Source organism: Mastigoproctus giganteus, chromosome 11, assembly GCF_048544385.1.
Source record: "Mastigoproctus giganteus isolate SK-2022 chromosome 11, ASM4854438v1, whole genome shotgun sequence".
Lineage (NCBI taxonomy): Eukaryota > Metazoa > Arthropoda > Arachnida > Uropygi > Thelyphonidae > Mastigoproctus > Mastigoproctus giganteus.
In genome coordinates, this window is record NC_143585.1 from 87,469,518 (window position 1) to 87,486,980 (window position 17,463).

General features: G+C 36.4%; 1 protein-coding gene across 4 annotated transcripts in view; it reads left to right on the top strand.

The window, feature by feature from the left end:
* Window positions 1–17,463, top strand: part of LOC150078230 (3'-5' exoribonuclease 1-like) — a 149,614-nt gene that overhangs the window by 48,374 nt on the left and 83,777 nt on the right. For all 4 annotated transcript variants that reach the window (XM_090384872.1, XM_090384873.1, XM_090384871.1 and 1 more), the window contains exon 4: window positions 2,691–2,774. In XM_090384872.1, coding sequence (XP_090240998.1) covers window positions 2,691–2,774 — 84 coding nt within the window. The remainder of the gene's footprint in view (window positions 1–2,690; window positions 2,775–17,463) is intronic.

The window sequence follows — 17,463 nt, forward strand, 5'->3', positions numbered from 1 at the left end:
AACGTATCAACTCTGCGGTACTACACTGACAGTGGTGGAGAATGAAAAGGACCTGGGGGTAATTGTGTAGGCAGATATGAAGTTCTCTGAGAGCAGTGCAGACGAGCTGCAAGAGTAGGTCATGGTGTCTTGTCAATGATATACAGGAATTTTTCTAGCAGGGATAAGGAGGTGATTATTCCCTTGTATAAGGCAATGGTTAGGCCACATCTTGAGTACTGTATACAGGTCTGGAGGCCTCATTTCAAGAAGGATGTAGAGCTGCTGGAACGGGTACAGAGAAGGGCAACAAGATTAGTGAATGGAACAAAGGGTTGCTCTTACAAAGAAAGGCGTAAGTTTTGCAAATTACAGAGTCTGGAGACTAGGCATCGGCGAGGTGATCTGATAGAGGTGTATAAGGCTTTGAATGGTTTGAGCATGCTCAATGCCAATGGGATTCTTCATCTTGCTCAGAATAATCACCTCGGAGGGCATAAATTCTAATTGAGGAAGGACGGATGTCGGATAGATGTGCGGAAATTTGCCTTTGGCCAGCGGGTGGTTGGCTGGTGGAACCGACTTCCATCACTTGTTGTTGAAGTTGATAGCCTAAACAAATTTAAAGCTCAACTGGACAGGTATTTCGAACGAACGGAGGAGTGAAATGGGAGTGGTGTGTGTGTTTTTTTTTTTTTTTTTTTTGGCTGATGCTGAATAAGCTCGCTTTCTTGCATCATATGCTTCTACTAATGCTAAAGCTAATGTATCAAACTTTCCTGAAACCAAAGTATAGTAGGCCCTCGTAATAATGCGGTTCACTTTACGCTGATTCGCTGTAATGCTGTTCTTATATTATAAACTGTTATCTCACTATAACGCTGTTTTACTAGTGTACAGATTGAATTGAATTTTTGGCATGTTTAACGAAAATGGTTCATCTGATGTAGTCAATATCATGAGAATGAATAGCAAAACAGCATTAAAATGTTTTCCTTGCCAACTTGAGAAATTTTTCCATGCTCACTGAAAGTCTCTGCCATGCTAATTTAATTGCAGTAGAGTGACTTGTTACGTAGTTCCTAGATCAACATTAGAAAAAAATTAAGTTATGTTTGTTATATTTGCGTTATATGCATTTATCCTACATCTAGTCATCACCCAGTACAGTGTTAGATGTTGTCAGTAATGGAAGTTTATTCGAACATTGTATCATAATTAATGCAACACAATTACATTTTGGAAGGGTTAATAACAGTGGATAAGAATGAAAAAGCAACATCTGGATGTGGTACAAAGACTACAAAGGTAAGAAAAAGACTGAGTTTGAAAATTAAATAAGCCGCTCTGAAGCAAATTGATTCTGGTCAATAAGTGGATATGTGCCGAATAATTTAGGATTGGCAGGTTCAACTGGAAGAACAATTATAAAAAATAAAGAATTAATTTTAGCAGCGGGAAAGATAGTTGTTCCATTATTGATTAAGAAACATCCTTTGGCACAGACTGCAGCTCACAAATACATACATTACCTTATAGGAATATGGCACTTGCTTAGTGCTCTCTGTTTTTCTGGAACTAACAGCGTTAAGTGGGGTTCACCTGTATATGATAAAACTATTTTTTGCATCCAGTTTCTTTGTGATCTCATTGTAGTGTCCAATCAAATTGGTCAGACAAGATGTCTCTTTAACAAACCAGTGCTGTGTCTGAAGTATAATTGTAGCCTTGTCTTGGATGATCCTGCATTACTTATTTAACCAGTGACTCCATTATTTTCCATGGAACAGAAGTTAAACTAACAGGTCTGTAATTACTCATGTCACCCTTTGATTCCCCCTTTGTCAATTAGGGATACATTCACACATCTCCAGTCTATGGGGATGTCCCCTGAATCTAAAGATGCTCTCATAATTACGGCTAAGGGTTTGCTTACTTCTTTCGCTGCCTTCCTTAATATAGAGAGATCCCTTCTACCCCAGGTGCTTTTCTTATGTTTAACTTCTACAGTTTCTCTTCTACTTTCTTCACAGTTATTACAAATCATTTAGTTCCTTGTTAATTTGATTAACTTCAGGCATCCACTTCCCTAAAGAATTCCTCACGAATGAATTTAGATGCAATTCCTCACGAATGAATTTAGTGAATTTAGATGCAAAATACCTATCCAGTTTGTCAGTAATGTGATCAGGATCATTAACAGTTAAATCATCGATATCAAGTGGACCACTATGATTCATTTCCTTCTTTCTAGTCTTTACATAAGTAAAGAAGTCTTTGCTGTTTTCTTTGCATCTGTTGTCAAAGGTTTTTCATAATCTGCCATATCTTGCCTAACTTCTTTTGTGACTTTATTGTGCACTAATCTATATCTATCAGTTTTCTATATTACCTGATAATTTGTATGCATCCCATGCATTCTTAGTTGGAATAAAAAGCATAGTAACTTCTTTGATTATTCCCTGAATGCTTCCCATTTAGAATTTGCTGTTGTTGTTAACACCATTTGTATATAATTGTATATATATTTGTATAATATCATATTATATATAACTGAATTTTTTTTACCAACACAACATGCTAATTTGATTAGAGTTTTAATTATTTAAAAAAATTTTTTTTATACATTCAGCAGATATATATAAAAAAAAATTTATTTCACAAAAAAAATCATCACTATTTTCTCTCTATTTCTCCTTTTTTTTTTTTAGGTGGGAGAGTTTCATGAATATTGCAAACCTGTTATCAATCCCCATTTATCTGAATTTTGTAAAACACTTACTGGAATCACTCAGGCAAGAAATTGATTTTTTCATTTTATGTATTATATATATATATATATATATATTATCGTGCATTTTTAAAATGTGTTTTCATTAATTAAAAATTCTTTGGTAAAGTAATAATTTAATGACAGTCTAATTGCATTATAAAAATGGTAGAATCCTAATAGAGAATATTTTTGAATCTACTATTTGAGAGAAAAGGGATCACGGCAATGCATTTGTACCTGCTTGGTCAGTTTTACGGTTTATAAAGATAACAAAAGTACAAATTTAGAAAATGTAGAATATATAACAAACAAATTAAAAGTAAATTTTAAAGAAGGGAACTACATAATGTACAAATGTTTTTTTTTCTTTAAAAATTCTTTACATTTTGTATCCATGTTGCTTTTCATCTTTGCTGAGTAAGCTTTTTCACATGGGTTTCCTATTCCTCAAGAACTAAGAACTCACAAGAACCCACATGATATACAAAAAAACATGTTCACTAGTGACTCATGGATAATGAATTTGTATTCATGCTACAAGCATGATTGCTATCAGAAGTGCTCAGTGTGAAGTAACAATGGAAGGAGAGAGAGAGAGAGGAAAAAATTGCAAAAGTTTGATTTTGATAAAGTCCAAAAATGTTGGGTAATGGCTACCTATATCTGTTTGAAAATAACATCTCGAAATTTAGATGTTACACACATATGTATCACTTTTTTTCCAGAGGAAAATCATGCTCTCTGTGTTTTTATTGCCAAATTGTAACCTTTTAAAAGATTTTAAAAGGTTACAATTTGTAACCTTTTAAAAACTTTTAAAAGGTTACAATTTGGTTTGTAACCAAATAAAGTTTTTAGTAAAACAAAGTTGACAATATTTTACAAGATCATTTCTTCTGTGATTTATTGGCTGATAAATTGCCATACATTTAAGGATTTAAATTCAGAAATATTATGCAAGATTTAAAATTTTGGCACATTGCACCACTTTTTTCTGGTGTTCAATCACTTGAAAGTTTTTGCATTTTTGTGTAGTAGTTGTAAACGTTATTGAAAGAGGTCCAAAAATGCTAAGAGTTGGCTACCTATATCTGTTTGAAAATATCATCTCAAAATTTAATGCTGTGTAATGTGTGCATGAGACCCCACATATGCACTCGTGCGCACACACTCACTCACTCTTCTGTTAGTACAGTATGGTCTAAGTTGCTGATGCACCTAAAACTCTAAAAAAAAACCAATGAGAACGATAACTTTTCTGTGCTGAGAGCATTTGTTTGGGTTGTTTACATAAGAGTTTTGCACAAAGCCTTTAAGTATAATTTGTATCAGTAGTGGCAAATGATGCAAGAAAGCAAGTTTATCAAACATCAGACAAAAATAAAAACCAATATTTCTCATATCACTATCCCCCTCTAACAGTGTGTCTAATTCTTCCTTGAATTTATTCAGACTATCTGCCTCTACAACACCAGATGGAAGTTTATTCCAAAAATCAACTACCTGCTTGCTGAAGGCAAATTTCTGCACATGTATCCCACAACCATCCTTCCTCAATTTGAATTTTATTCCTCCTCATGTATAGTCTGAGCAAGAGGAAGGATTCCATGAGTATTGAGCTTACTCAATCCATTCAAAACCATAAACACTGTGGTCAGATCTCTTTACAGGTGCCTTGTCTCCAATGCTGTAATTTGCAGAACTGAAGTCTTTCAAGTAAGAAAACCATTTTGTTTCTCTCACTGTCTCTTTGCTCTACTCTGTATCTGGTGCAACAAATCCACATACTTGTTAAAGTGAGGCTTCCAGATCTGTATGCAATACTCAAGATGTGGCCTAACCATTGCCCTATACAATGGAATAATCACTTATCTTTGCTGGCAGAATTCCTGTATATCATTGACAAAACCCCATTAGCAGTACAGAGAACTTCATATCTGACTGCATAATGACCCCCCATGTCTTTTTCATTCTCTGATACCGTGAGTGTGGTTGTGAAGTAACCATGCCATTGTTGTGAAGTAGGCACAGTTTATAATACAGTAAATACAAATTACTGTAATTTTCTCATTTGTAAGCCTTCCTTTTATTTGTGGATTTTGTGTACATTTTAAATTAATTATCCAAAAAAAAAATCAAATATCCAAAATATTCTTGGTGCAAATGTTTTGGATAACCAGGATAATACTGTACATGAGTCACAAAAACATAAATTTCAATTACTGACAATAGAGAAAACAATAACATCATTGTTATTGTTTTTTTTTGGTATGCAAAAAAAAAACAATAACAATGGTGTACATTTGTTGGTACGCAAAATACATAGAGAAACTGTTAAAAAGAATGAACTTTTTTGTTACATAATAGAATGCTTCAGGCCATTCGCCCAACACTGTAGATGCTTGCAAAATATTAACATTGCATTCTTATCTCCTAACAATAACCTCCATTACTCTCGGCGCGGCGCCTCTGTGGTGGGCAGGAGCTGCAGTACGTAGCACACGCTTCTTGATTAGACCTGGGTTCGAGTCCATGACCACCAAATACGGAGGATGCGGAAAGGTCAGGGAATGACCACCGCATATCCCCGGAGCAATATGGCCTTAGTTGCTAATGCTCCTAAAAACCAAATAACAACCACCTCCATTACTCATTGGCCAAGAAATTACAGTGACTTTTAAAGTCCATTTTATACAGGAACTTTGCTAGTAGGGATTAGGAAGTGATTATCCCATTGTATAAGACAAAAGTTAGGTCATATCTTGAGTACTGCGTACAAGTCCAATGAAAGGGTGGTCATACCAAGGCAGGCTTCAGTTCTGCAATTGTAGCATATGAAGACCAGGCACTTGCAAAGTGATCTGATTGAGGTGTCTAAGACTTTGAATGGATTTGGAAGCATCATTGCTGATGGAATTCTTCTTTCTCAAACTATACATACATGAGGGGGCATAAATTCAAATCGAGGAAGGATGAGTTTAGGATAGATGTGTTGGAGGTTTGCCTTCAGCCACTGGGTGGTTGGTCGGAACAAATTTTCATCTGTTGTGGGGGTGGGCAATTTGAATAAATTCAAGGAAGAAATAGATTATTGGGGAGTTTTTTTTGGTTGGTGCTTCATAAATGTGGGAAATTTTTTTGGTTGGTGCTTCATAAACTTGCTTTCTTGCATTTAAAATTATTAATAATAATTAAAACAATTATGCTGTACATATTCAAAATTAATTACATAAAGAAAGTGATAATAAACCATCAAAGTAATTGTGGGAGGGCTTTAACATTAAAGATGATTGACATTATCAGCAGAACCTGGGTTGAGATATCATCTAAATGCATGAACAATGTCTGGTAGAAAATATAGCCAGCTTGTGTGCATAGTTTTGGAGGACATCAATTGGAAGATGTTTCCATTTTGAGAAAATTTTTTTTGTCAAAAAATGCCAATATCAAGGTATGGATTGATTCAAAGTATTTTATTATTTTCTGCGGGCTCCAGGGTTTCCCCTATCCGCCGCTGAAGAGTAACTGTAGAATATTTACAATTTGTGGTTTTACAAAACATCTTGATCCACCAACTTCACAGGAATTATTACAAACAATAAGTCTCTTACCTGAGACCAATGTAGTATAGCTGCACATTTGACCATACTGTATATCCATAACACTTGCAACTCAGTTATTACAATTTGTTGAAGGAACCAATTTCTACATTAACCTTCACAACTTATACAACTATACAGATAGTTAGAACCTTCCAGTTTGGTTACAATGAGGTCCGATACATATCTTACAATTTATACAATTTAAGATTTACAATTTATGCACCTTAGTAGAGGCCGAAGTCCCAGGACACCGCCCACCCAACAGCGAATCTAGCACATCAGCTTATATATTCTAAATGCTAATATTGCCTTCCGGCAATAAACACAAATACATTTCCTCATCTGAGGTCCTGTAACAATTCGATTAATATCAAGACAATATATACAGTGGTAGTACACTTATTACATAATTATTCTCACTTGGCAAGTCCTTTCCTTCTGTGGAAAGCCTTGTCTGCAAAGTTAGCCAGTGCCTGATAAATTTCTTTACATTCTAAATACTTGGTGAAGTTATTTACATCATAAACTTCAGTCAATGCCTGAAGTTCAAATTGAATGTCTACATAATATCGACATTCTAAGATTATATGTTGGACTGTCACGTCTGAGCCACATTTACAAAGAGGAGACGCAGCCAAACCCAGAGTAAATAACTTTGAGTTTAGGCTGCCATGCCCGGATAGAAGGAAAGTTAGGTGAAGACCTGGGTTAAACTAGGGCCAATGTTATTTGTCAAATTCAGCAACTTGAGGTATAAAAAGGGTATTCTTCCAGTGTTGGCATTAGTCCATCGTTTTGCCATTCCTGGAGAAACTGGTTTCTTAATCTAGTATTGTCTTCTTTCACTGGCACGTCCAGGTTAACAGAAAACTAGTTGAACTGTGCTGCAATACCCTTCCTTCTACAGTACTGAGAGTAATTGTACAGCACTTCGTATTTAATTGGTAGTTTACTGTTGATTACTTGTAGTGCTGACGTTGAAATTGTGTGACAAGCTCTTGAAGTTGCAATCAGGAAGAAGCGCTGGGCTTGAGTCAAGATTTTTTCCACCGTGACTGCGTATACTGGGGCCCCAAGCACCCGCAGCATAACAAACAATAGGAATAAATATACATTTGTAGTACAGCTTGAGAGTGGAGGGTTTCAGATCCCAAGAACCTTTGGTAATTCTGATTATTTTGCCTGTCAAAGTCGGGATTTTGCTTAGTACATATTTAGCATGGGTAAGGAATTGAAGTTTGTTATCTAACATAATTCCTAGGTATTTGTATGAGTTAACTAATTTTATTGATTGTTCTTTAATCTTAATACTTGGAGGTCTATTTGGGTATAATTTTCCTTTGAGAAGAATTTGTTTTGGGAACAGAAATAGTTAATTTATGTGTACTACACCACTCGTCTAGGTCTGATAGGACTTCATTAGCACGGATTTCAAGTTGTAGTCTGGAGTTTCCAGAAACAAGGATAATTAAATCGTCTGTGTAAGTGATCTTAGTAGTACAATTATGTTCGGTAGCCAGCCACCCACCCACCCATCAAGGACCACGTTCCAGCATACTGGTCCGAGAACTGATCCCTGAGGGCAACCGCGAGTCACAGGCCTCGCAACAGAGCAGGATCTCACAACAGAGCTGGAGACCACAAGTGAGCGATTTGGGAAATAATCTGTGATGAGACGATAAATAGGCACGGAGACCCCGGCCTCTCGGAACCTCTCCAGGACACTTTGCCACCAAACGGTGTCAGAGTCCACAAGGAGGCCGAGGACACTTTTCATTCGAGGCTGAAACGTTATTAATAACTAGGTTAATGGCATCCACTGTAGACATCCCAGCAGTGAAGCCAACCTGATATCTGTAGTTTAGGTTTCTTTCTTTATAGTGCTTTTGGAATCTCGCTACAATCAGCTTATCTATGGTATGGATTGATGTTTAATTTGCTTAATTCTTACCAAGAATTAAGCATTGAAGTTGCTACCTATATCTGTTTGAAAATATCATCTCAAAATTTAATGCTGTGTGATGCATGCATTAGACCCCATAAAAGTGGTGGCTTCCAGTTTATGCATTAAAATCTGCAGTAAAGAACCACTAAGTGGCATTGATCATCATGTATTGATATATGGGATTCACTTAAAGATGTTGTTACTGGCAAAGGAAAGAGCTTTTGTAAAGGTTGATTACAGTATTCTTAGTTTTTAAATTCTATGCAGTGGGACCAATTGATGATTTTTACCAACAGCAAATTCTAAATGGGATGCATTCGGAGAAGTAATGGTAGAAGCTGTTAGGCTTTTCATACCAATTGAGAGATACTATTCAAGACCTAGACCTCAATGGATGTCAAATGAACTGATGAGACTCTTGCCAGAGAAGAAAAATGCATGAAATACATATAAAATGCATTTAAATTATCAGATGATACAGAAGCCTACAGTAGATATAAACTGCGATCAAATCATAAAGGCAGTTAAGCAAACTAAGGGAGATTGTGACAACTCTGGCAAAGATTTCTTTACTTATATTAACAGTAGAAGGAAGGAATGAATCATAATCCCAGGGGTTCACATCTGGTGAGTATGGGCTTGGCACACCCAGGGCCCTTAGCTGGATATCATCATTCTTCTCTTTCTTGGTGATTCTCTTCTACTTCTGACTCTCTCTCTCTCTCTCTCTTTTTGGCTGGTGCAGCTGGAGGCTTCCTTGCACCATATGGCTAATAATAATATTGGTCTGATAGCTATGAATGGTTTAACCATTGATGAACCTGCTCAGGTTGCTGACAAACTGAATAGCTATTTTGTATCTGCATTGACACATGAGGAATGTTTTAGGAATGGGGATGCCAGATGTTTATCAAATTCTAAGGAAGCAGATTGATTTTGTGATAACTGATAACAGTGGAAGAGAAATTGTGGAAGCCAAATATAAAAAAGGTACCTCGAGGGGATGGAATCTATCCAGTTATATTAAGGGGGCAGAAAAAGAAGTAAGCAAATCTTTAGCCATGATTATGAGAGCATCCTTGGATTTGGGGAGGGGTCCCTATGGAGATGTTGCAAATGTATCCCTAAGCTTGACTTCTGTTTCAGGGAAAATATGGAGTTGTTGGCTTGGAAGAAGTAATCCAAGACCATCTAGAGGATTGGATTGCAGTTATACTGCTATTACAGCATGGATTTAATTACCCTAGGATGGTAAGGTCTGTCAAAACCTTACCATCCTAGAGGTAACTGTAAGGTAATTAAAAAAGGCTGCTAGAAGATTAAATATATTATATTAAATGCTTATGTGAATAATATGTTCCAGTTAAGCATGGATTTAAAGGGCAGTCTTGTCTCCAATCTGATTGGATTCTATAACACTAACAAAGAACTGGATGCATAAAATAATTTTGACATCATGTGCTTAGATTTCAGAAAAGATTTTGATACTGTTGTACATAAGAGACTACTATACAGATTGGAGCAGTGTGGCATTAAGGGCAAGTTGCTCCTATGGATAAAGGGATGGTTGAGTGGGAGAGGACAATGATTATCAATGGGTATTGCTCTTCTTGGACTAATGTTATTAGTGGAGTTGCCCAAGCTTCAGCACTGGGGCCATTGTTGTTTTCTATATTTATTAATGGTAATGATGAATTCATATCAGGCTTAATGTCCAAGTTTGTAGATGATACAAAGGTTGGAAAGGCAGTTTAGACAAATTAAGCAGATGGATGAAAAGTGGCAGTTGAAGTTTAACATTGACAAATGCAGGATATTACATATGGGTAGCAGCAGTGCCAGATTAATGTACTCCTTAGTCCCTTAACAAAAGCCAGTTCTTCAATCTAAAAGAGTTTGCTATCTTATATTGAGCAACATGGTTGGAGAAATGAATTTAGCCTAGACTCCAAACATCAAGAGAAATGGGATTCCTTTCCTCACCATTCATTCACTGCTCTAACAACCAGTGTATCCAGTGAAGTTTTCCCCTACCAGTTATTTAGCATTGTCTTAGTTCACTAACAGTTGCTCATTCTGAGCTTCAGCCTATGCTGTAGGTGTGTAATTTGATATCATTCCCTTTATGTATAGTGGGCATTTCTAGAACACAAGAGGATCACAACCAGGATGGCTGTAGCCAACAATAGTTAATCACACAGGTTACCAGTGCACAAGTCCTGACATTCTGAAGCAACACCTATCACAGCTTGTGAAATAGTTTTATTTATACAAGTATATTTTATTGTCTTAAAATAGGTTAATGAGCTATAAGATGAGCAGCAACCTGCATCCTTCATGTTAGGAGATGATAACGGGACTTTGTCCATCAGTCTGGGCCAAGAATGTTGAGATCAGAACACATTTTTATGATAATGAAATCATGCTGTAAAGCCTAAGGAATTTTTATATAATTTAAGGACATGTATAGCTGAAGAAATGGAGTTTAGCTATGGTGGACTTACATCCTTGTTTTATAACACTGGTAGGAAAAAGTCAAGTTTTCTGAAAGTTATTGATCTCTCAAACTGTAAGGATTCCATCATGAGTTTTCATCAAGTATAATTATACTTCAAAAAGTGAAGTATAATTACACTTATTAGTAATGTGGTATCCTTCCTCCCACCCCCAGACTGCTGTTTCAGTGCATCCATTTCAGTGCACAAAGAACTCTAAAATTTCAGAAAAATATGACCAATATCGTCAAGAATTTAAGGGGATAAAAATGGCTAAACTGCAGGACTAAAGGAAGAACTGGAAAAGTTGTTTAAAATTAAACTTGAGGTAGTGTCACAACTTATCACTACTTCTTTTTGTAATTTTCATGGACTATTTAATAAAAGTGTGAATGTAAGTTATTGACAAAGTTTAGTGTGGGAGATGGCAAATATTGGCTCAGTCTTATATGAAGGTGATATTGTGCATAAATAGTAGCTTCTAAGATCTTCAAGAGTCTGAAGAAATTAATGTGTTGTAGAGAATTTAACATGAAATTAGATACACAAGAAAATGAGTTGTGAGAGACAAGGAAAATTTGGAGTGTAGGCTAAATAACCAAAAATTGCAACAAGCTAGTAATTTTATGTATCTGGGAACAGTGTTTAATGAAGATGGGAGCCATTTGAAAGAATTTGGATTAAAAGAGAAATTAGGCCAAATAATAAATATTAACTGTATGTAACATGGTTTTTTAGATTTTAACCCATGGAAGTAACAGCTGGGTAAGAAAAAATAAATTGATCAAAATTTGTAGGATGTGTTTTAAGAAAATAAATGAAATTAGTATTTAGTATTAGTATTAGTATTAGTAACGGCCGTATGGTGCAAGAAAGCCTATGGCTTATGCTGCACCAGCCAAAAAAAAAAAAAAAAAATCCGAACAAAACAATGATAAAAACAAAAATTAAATAAATAAATAATAATAATTAATAAATAAATAAAAATAATAAAATGAAATTAAAAATTAAATAAAAAGGAAATTAATCCTATCATCCTATGCGCTTCCCTTACCCGAAAGTACTATCCAGATGACCTTTGAATTTCCCCAAACTGTCGGCCTCCACCACCCATGAAGGCAACTTATTCCAGTAATTTATAACTCGCTGGCTAAAATAAAACTTCCTGCAGTCCAATCTAAACATTTCCCCGCGTAACTTGAATTTATGTCCCCTAGTTCTAGCATCATTTATAATCTTGAAAATTTTGTCCTCATTCATTTTACTGATGCCTCTCAGAGCCTTAAACACCTCAATCAAATCTCCTCTAAGGTGTCTAGTTTCCAAACTCTGCAACCCACATATTCGAAGTCTTTCTTCATAAGGACGCCCTTTTGCCGATCTCACCAGGCGAGTTACCCTTCTTTGCACCCTTTCAAGAAGCTCGATGTCTTTCTTTAGGTGCGGTCTCCATACTTGAACACAGTATTCCAAGTGTGGTTTAACATAGGCCTTATATAATGGGATTATCACGTCCTTATCTCTACTTGCAAAAGTTCGATAGATCATCGATAGGACACCATGGGCCTTCCTTGCAACCTGTTTACAATGCTCAGAGAATTTCATGTCTGACCGTATCGTAACACCCAAGTCCCTTTCCTCCAGTACTGGGTTTAGTTGAACTCCACCAAGTGAATAAGATTTTTTGGGATTACTGTTTCCCAGGTGTAATACCTTACACTTTGTTGGATTAAAGCACAGCTGCCATTTTTCTGACCATTCCTGAAGTCTATCTAGGTCTCTCTGAAGAAGCTCAGCTTGACAGTGATCATTAATGGTTATAATGAAGTCTGGTTGACAAATTGACATATGGAAGCAGTGGCAAAACTGTATTATAAATGAGAAACTAAGAAAAAACCTTGGAATAAAAAATATCCAAAGGTAAGTGAAGAAAGCTTAAAATAGTATAGGCATATAAAAAAGGTGAGAGAAGGGAGATTAGAATATTCAAATCAAAAATGAATAGTAATAGGTCTAGAGGCAGACTAAGCATTAGGTAGATTGATGGTGTCAAGCAAGCATTAAAGGGAAGAGGGCTTACTGTGGCTAGGTCTAAAGGTCTAATGGAAAATAGGACAGCATGGAGAAAACTAGTGATTGAATGGCTGATAGTCTAGAAGAATTGATTTGTTCTATCATAGTGACTTGGAGGCTGAGAGGGGAACAGGCATCCTATGTGTTATCAGACACTCAGGCTAAAACACTGAATTCAATATGTTTCTATTTTAGAAGAAGTCTGGTTGGCCTGCCTTCATAAAATCCACCCATGCACACCTTCTCGATGGTAAGCCTGTTAAGTCACTTTGTGGCAATGGACGTGTAGTGGTTCTCTTCAAGACGTTTGGTCAGTGTGAAGAGGAAAAGACAAAACCTTCCAGCACATGAAAACATGATGAAACAAATGGCCCTCAGTCCTAAGTGCCCTTCACTCCACCTTTTACGGTAGTGAGAGGATCATAGTGGAAGCAGAGGGCTCTAAGAATCTCTGGGTACGACCAGCTGTCATGCACGGAAACTGAACTTGGCCTGTTACAATGTAAAATGACTCATTGGTGAAGATAGGATATTAGAGCTGAAAAAGGAATTAGAAAATGTGAATTGGAATATCATTGGTTTGGTTGAAACAAGAAGAAGAAGAAATTAATCACTTATAAGTTTATCATGTGGAAATCTGCTGTACACCAATGGAAACAGTGAAAAGAGCAAAGGTGGAGTTGGCTTTCTGGTCCATAAAGATATAAAAAAACATTTTGAAATTCAAAAGTACATCACCAAGAGTGTCAAGAATGCTTCTCAGGATTTCTAACAGGTACAAACTAAAGGTTATAATGATTTATGTACCAATGTCGAGCCATAATGATGTAAAGGTTGAAAAAATGTACACCAAATTTGAGAGACTTCTAGATGAACAGAAAACTCACTACACCATTATTATGGATGACTTCAATGCTAAGGTTGGAAAGAGAGAAAACAGTTCAGAAATGCAAACTATAGGAAATTTTGGAATTGGTGAAAGAAATGAAAGAGGTGAAAGACCTTGGAATTTGCAGAATCTCGAAGAATGTCAGTAATGAACACTTCTTTCAAGAAAAGGGTGAACAGAAAGTGGACATGGAAGATCTCAAATGGATTAACAACTAATGAAATTTATTTCATCCTCACTAACAGAAGATATATTTTGAATGATATTACTGTCCTGAACAAGGTAAATGTTGGAAGTGATCACAATGGCAAGATGTGTACTTGATATAGATGTAAGAAAAGAAAGGAAAAAACTGACTGTAGTAAATAATAAGGTCTTTGAGATAACAGAAGAGGAGAAAAAGCAGTATGTACTGGAACTTAAGAACAAGTTTGAGCTTCTGTAGACCTTTCAGGTCCAAGATGAGAGCCTTGTTGATCAATTCGGCCCTGGAGAGATTGTGCAAGGCTCAAAGGGTAGAATTTTTCTCGGCCTGGTCTGTGCTTGTTAACAGGAGAGATTGCTTCTACAGGGATGGGATACACTTAAATGGAAAGGGTGCAAGAATATTTGCTGATGCTATCGAGGCAGCGTTAGGCGGGTCAGAAAACTGCTAGCTTGGGGGATACAGATTAATAGATTAACAGTAGCCGCTGGCAGAGGTGAAAGTGATCCTTGCACTGCTTCTATTGGAATGAGCAGCAGCCTGGAAAACAAGATGCAGGGAATTTCAGAGGCTGCTGGGAGTCATTGCAATACATGTAAACACCTGGGCTATGTTAGGGTAACTAAGAATAGGAACAGGTGCATGTATACTTGTGTGTACACCAATGCTAGGAGTTTGGTAAATAAATTTGATGAATTTGAGGTGTTGGTTAAAACATCAAAGGTAGATATTGTTGGGATATCAGAGACATGGTGTCACATAGATATCAGGAATGCAGAAATGGAATTTTGGGAGTACAATGTGTACAGGAAGAAGAGATGGGATAGGAAGGGAGGTGGAGTTATGCTATTAGTTAAAAAACACATAAAATCCAAGGAAGTACAGCCAGTCGACATGGCTGGACAGTGCAGTGTTGGGTCAGTTTGGTGTGACACAAGCACTGGGAAATCAAAATTGAGAGTAGAAGTGTGTTATAGGCCTAATGACTAAGTATAATAAATAACTGAACAAGGAAATAGAGTGGGCCAGTAAATCAGAGAGTCTTATAATGGGGGGGTTTTAATTTCCCAGATATTGACTGGAATTTGTAGGTTTGTCACTGATACACTAGCAATGCTTTTGTGGATTTATTGGATGATTGTTTTGTACATCAGCATGTTCAGGAGGCAACTAGAGGGAGTAATACTCTTGATCTAATTATCAGTAGTGATTCTTCATGTATTAAGAATCTGCAAATAAAGAACCACTAGGTGGGAGTGATCACAGTGTGCTGAAGTGGGATTTACTCAAAGAGATAATAACCATCATGGGTAAAGGGAATCGTTTTTGCTTTCTTAAAGACAACTATGGGGGTCAGAGACAGTATTTAAATTCTATACAGTGGGACCAATTGATGTTACCAACAGAAATTCAAAATGGGAAGCATTCAAAGAATCTTGGAAGCTACTAGGCTTTTCATACCTACTAAGAAATATTGTTCAAGGTTTAGGCCTAAATGGATGTCAGATGAATTAATGAGACATTTGGCAGAGAAGAAAAATGAATGGGGTGACACAGAAACCTATGATAGATATAAGCTTGTCTGTAACCAAGTCACAAAGGAGGTTAGGCAGGCGAAGGTAGATTACGAGAAATCTTTGGCAAAGGATGCAAAAGAAAAACAGCAAAGAGTTCTTTACTTATGTAAACCTCTAAAAGAAAGGGATGAATCAGATTGGTCCACTGGATATCGATGGTTCAACTGTTGATGATCCTGCTCATGTAGCTAACAAACTAAATGAGTATTTTGCATCTAGATTTGCACATGAAGAGTTATTCAGGGAGGGGAATGCTGGAGGTGAATTAAACTCTGGCAGTGAGCTAGATGATTTTGCAATAACTGAGAACAAAGTGGAGGAGAAATTGTTGAAGATAAACATAAGAAAGGCACCTGGGGTAGATGAGATCTATCCAGTTATATTAAAGGAGGCAGCAAAGGAAGTAAGCAAACCCTTAGCCATAATTATGAGAGCTTCCGTGGACTGGAGATATGCAAATGTGACCCCAATTCACAAAGGAGGATCAAAGGATGACACAAGTAATTACAGACCTGTTAGTTTAACTTCTGTCCCAGGGAAATTAATGGAGGCACTCTTAAAGAAGCACTGCATGATCATCTAGACAAGATTTCAGTTATAGCTCCGACACAGCATGGTTTTGTTAAGGGGACGTCTTGTCTGACCTGTTTGATTGGATACTATGATGTGGTCACAAAGGAACTTGGATGCAGGGAATAACTTTGATATCATATATTTGGATCTTAGAAAGGCTTTTGATACTGTTGCTCATGGAAGACTGCTGCACAAATTGAAGCAGTGGCTTTGGAGGCAAATTGCTGTTATGGCTAAAGGGATGGTTGAGTGAGAGAAGACAGAGTGGTAATCATTGGACACTTCTCTTCGTGGACTAATGTTATTTGGGAGTCCGTCAGGGTTCGGTGTTGGGTCAATTGTTGTTTTCTGTATTTTTTAATGATATTGATGATGGCATATCAGGCTTAATGTCCAAGTTTGCAAACAGTACGAAAGTTGGCAGGTTTGTTAATGACAGTATGCTGCTGCAACAGGATCTAGAAAAGTTGAGCAGATGGTCTGAGAGGTGGAATCTGAAGGTTAATATTGACAAATGTAAAGTACTGCATATGGGGAGCAGTAACCCTAGAGTAATGTATCAACTGTGTGGTACTACACTGACATCATCACTGTCCTAACACCTACTTGTACCTGTGCTTCCTGAGCAATAAGCTCATCTGCGCTTTATTCCTCTATCCTATCAGTTTTAATCTTTTGGTCCTTAATCATATCCTCTGTATGATAAATCAAACATTGAGGATATGTTACCGCCCCTGCCCCGAAGAGGCGGATATCGACTATCTAGAGCTCAATTAAACTTTAAACTTCAAAGGCAAACTTCTATAAATTGATTCTTGTTCCAGCCAAATTAAAACTCTAAACATTTAAAATTCATCAATATTTTTTTGTATTTTATACTTTTTACAATATTTTCTTTTATACAACTATAAACTCTAAAATAAATATAAAACCCTAAACAATAAAATTAATCAATATATTTTTGTATTTTATATTTTATAATTTTTTTTTTTTTCAACATTTCCTTTTAATACAACTATGAACTATAAGATCAATAAATTCCAATTCCAACTAAATCTCAACTCCATAAAAACACTATTTACATATATACAAACTTTTACGATTGTCTAATCCTGTTTACTTCTCTAGCGAACTCAGCAAAAGTTTCATTCCATTCTCTATTCTTAAACAAGTCACTCCAGGTGTATGAGTCGGAGCCAATCTGCCTAATTAACATATTCCTTGGTATATCATATCTTATACACTGTCGTAAAATATGCTCTGTATCCTCTACCATCCCACAAATACACATTGGATTTTCTTCTACACCAAGCTCTACCAGTCTTTTCTTTAACCCATGTCCAGTTATTAAC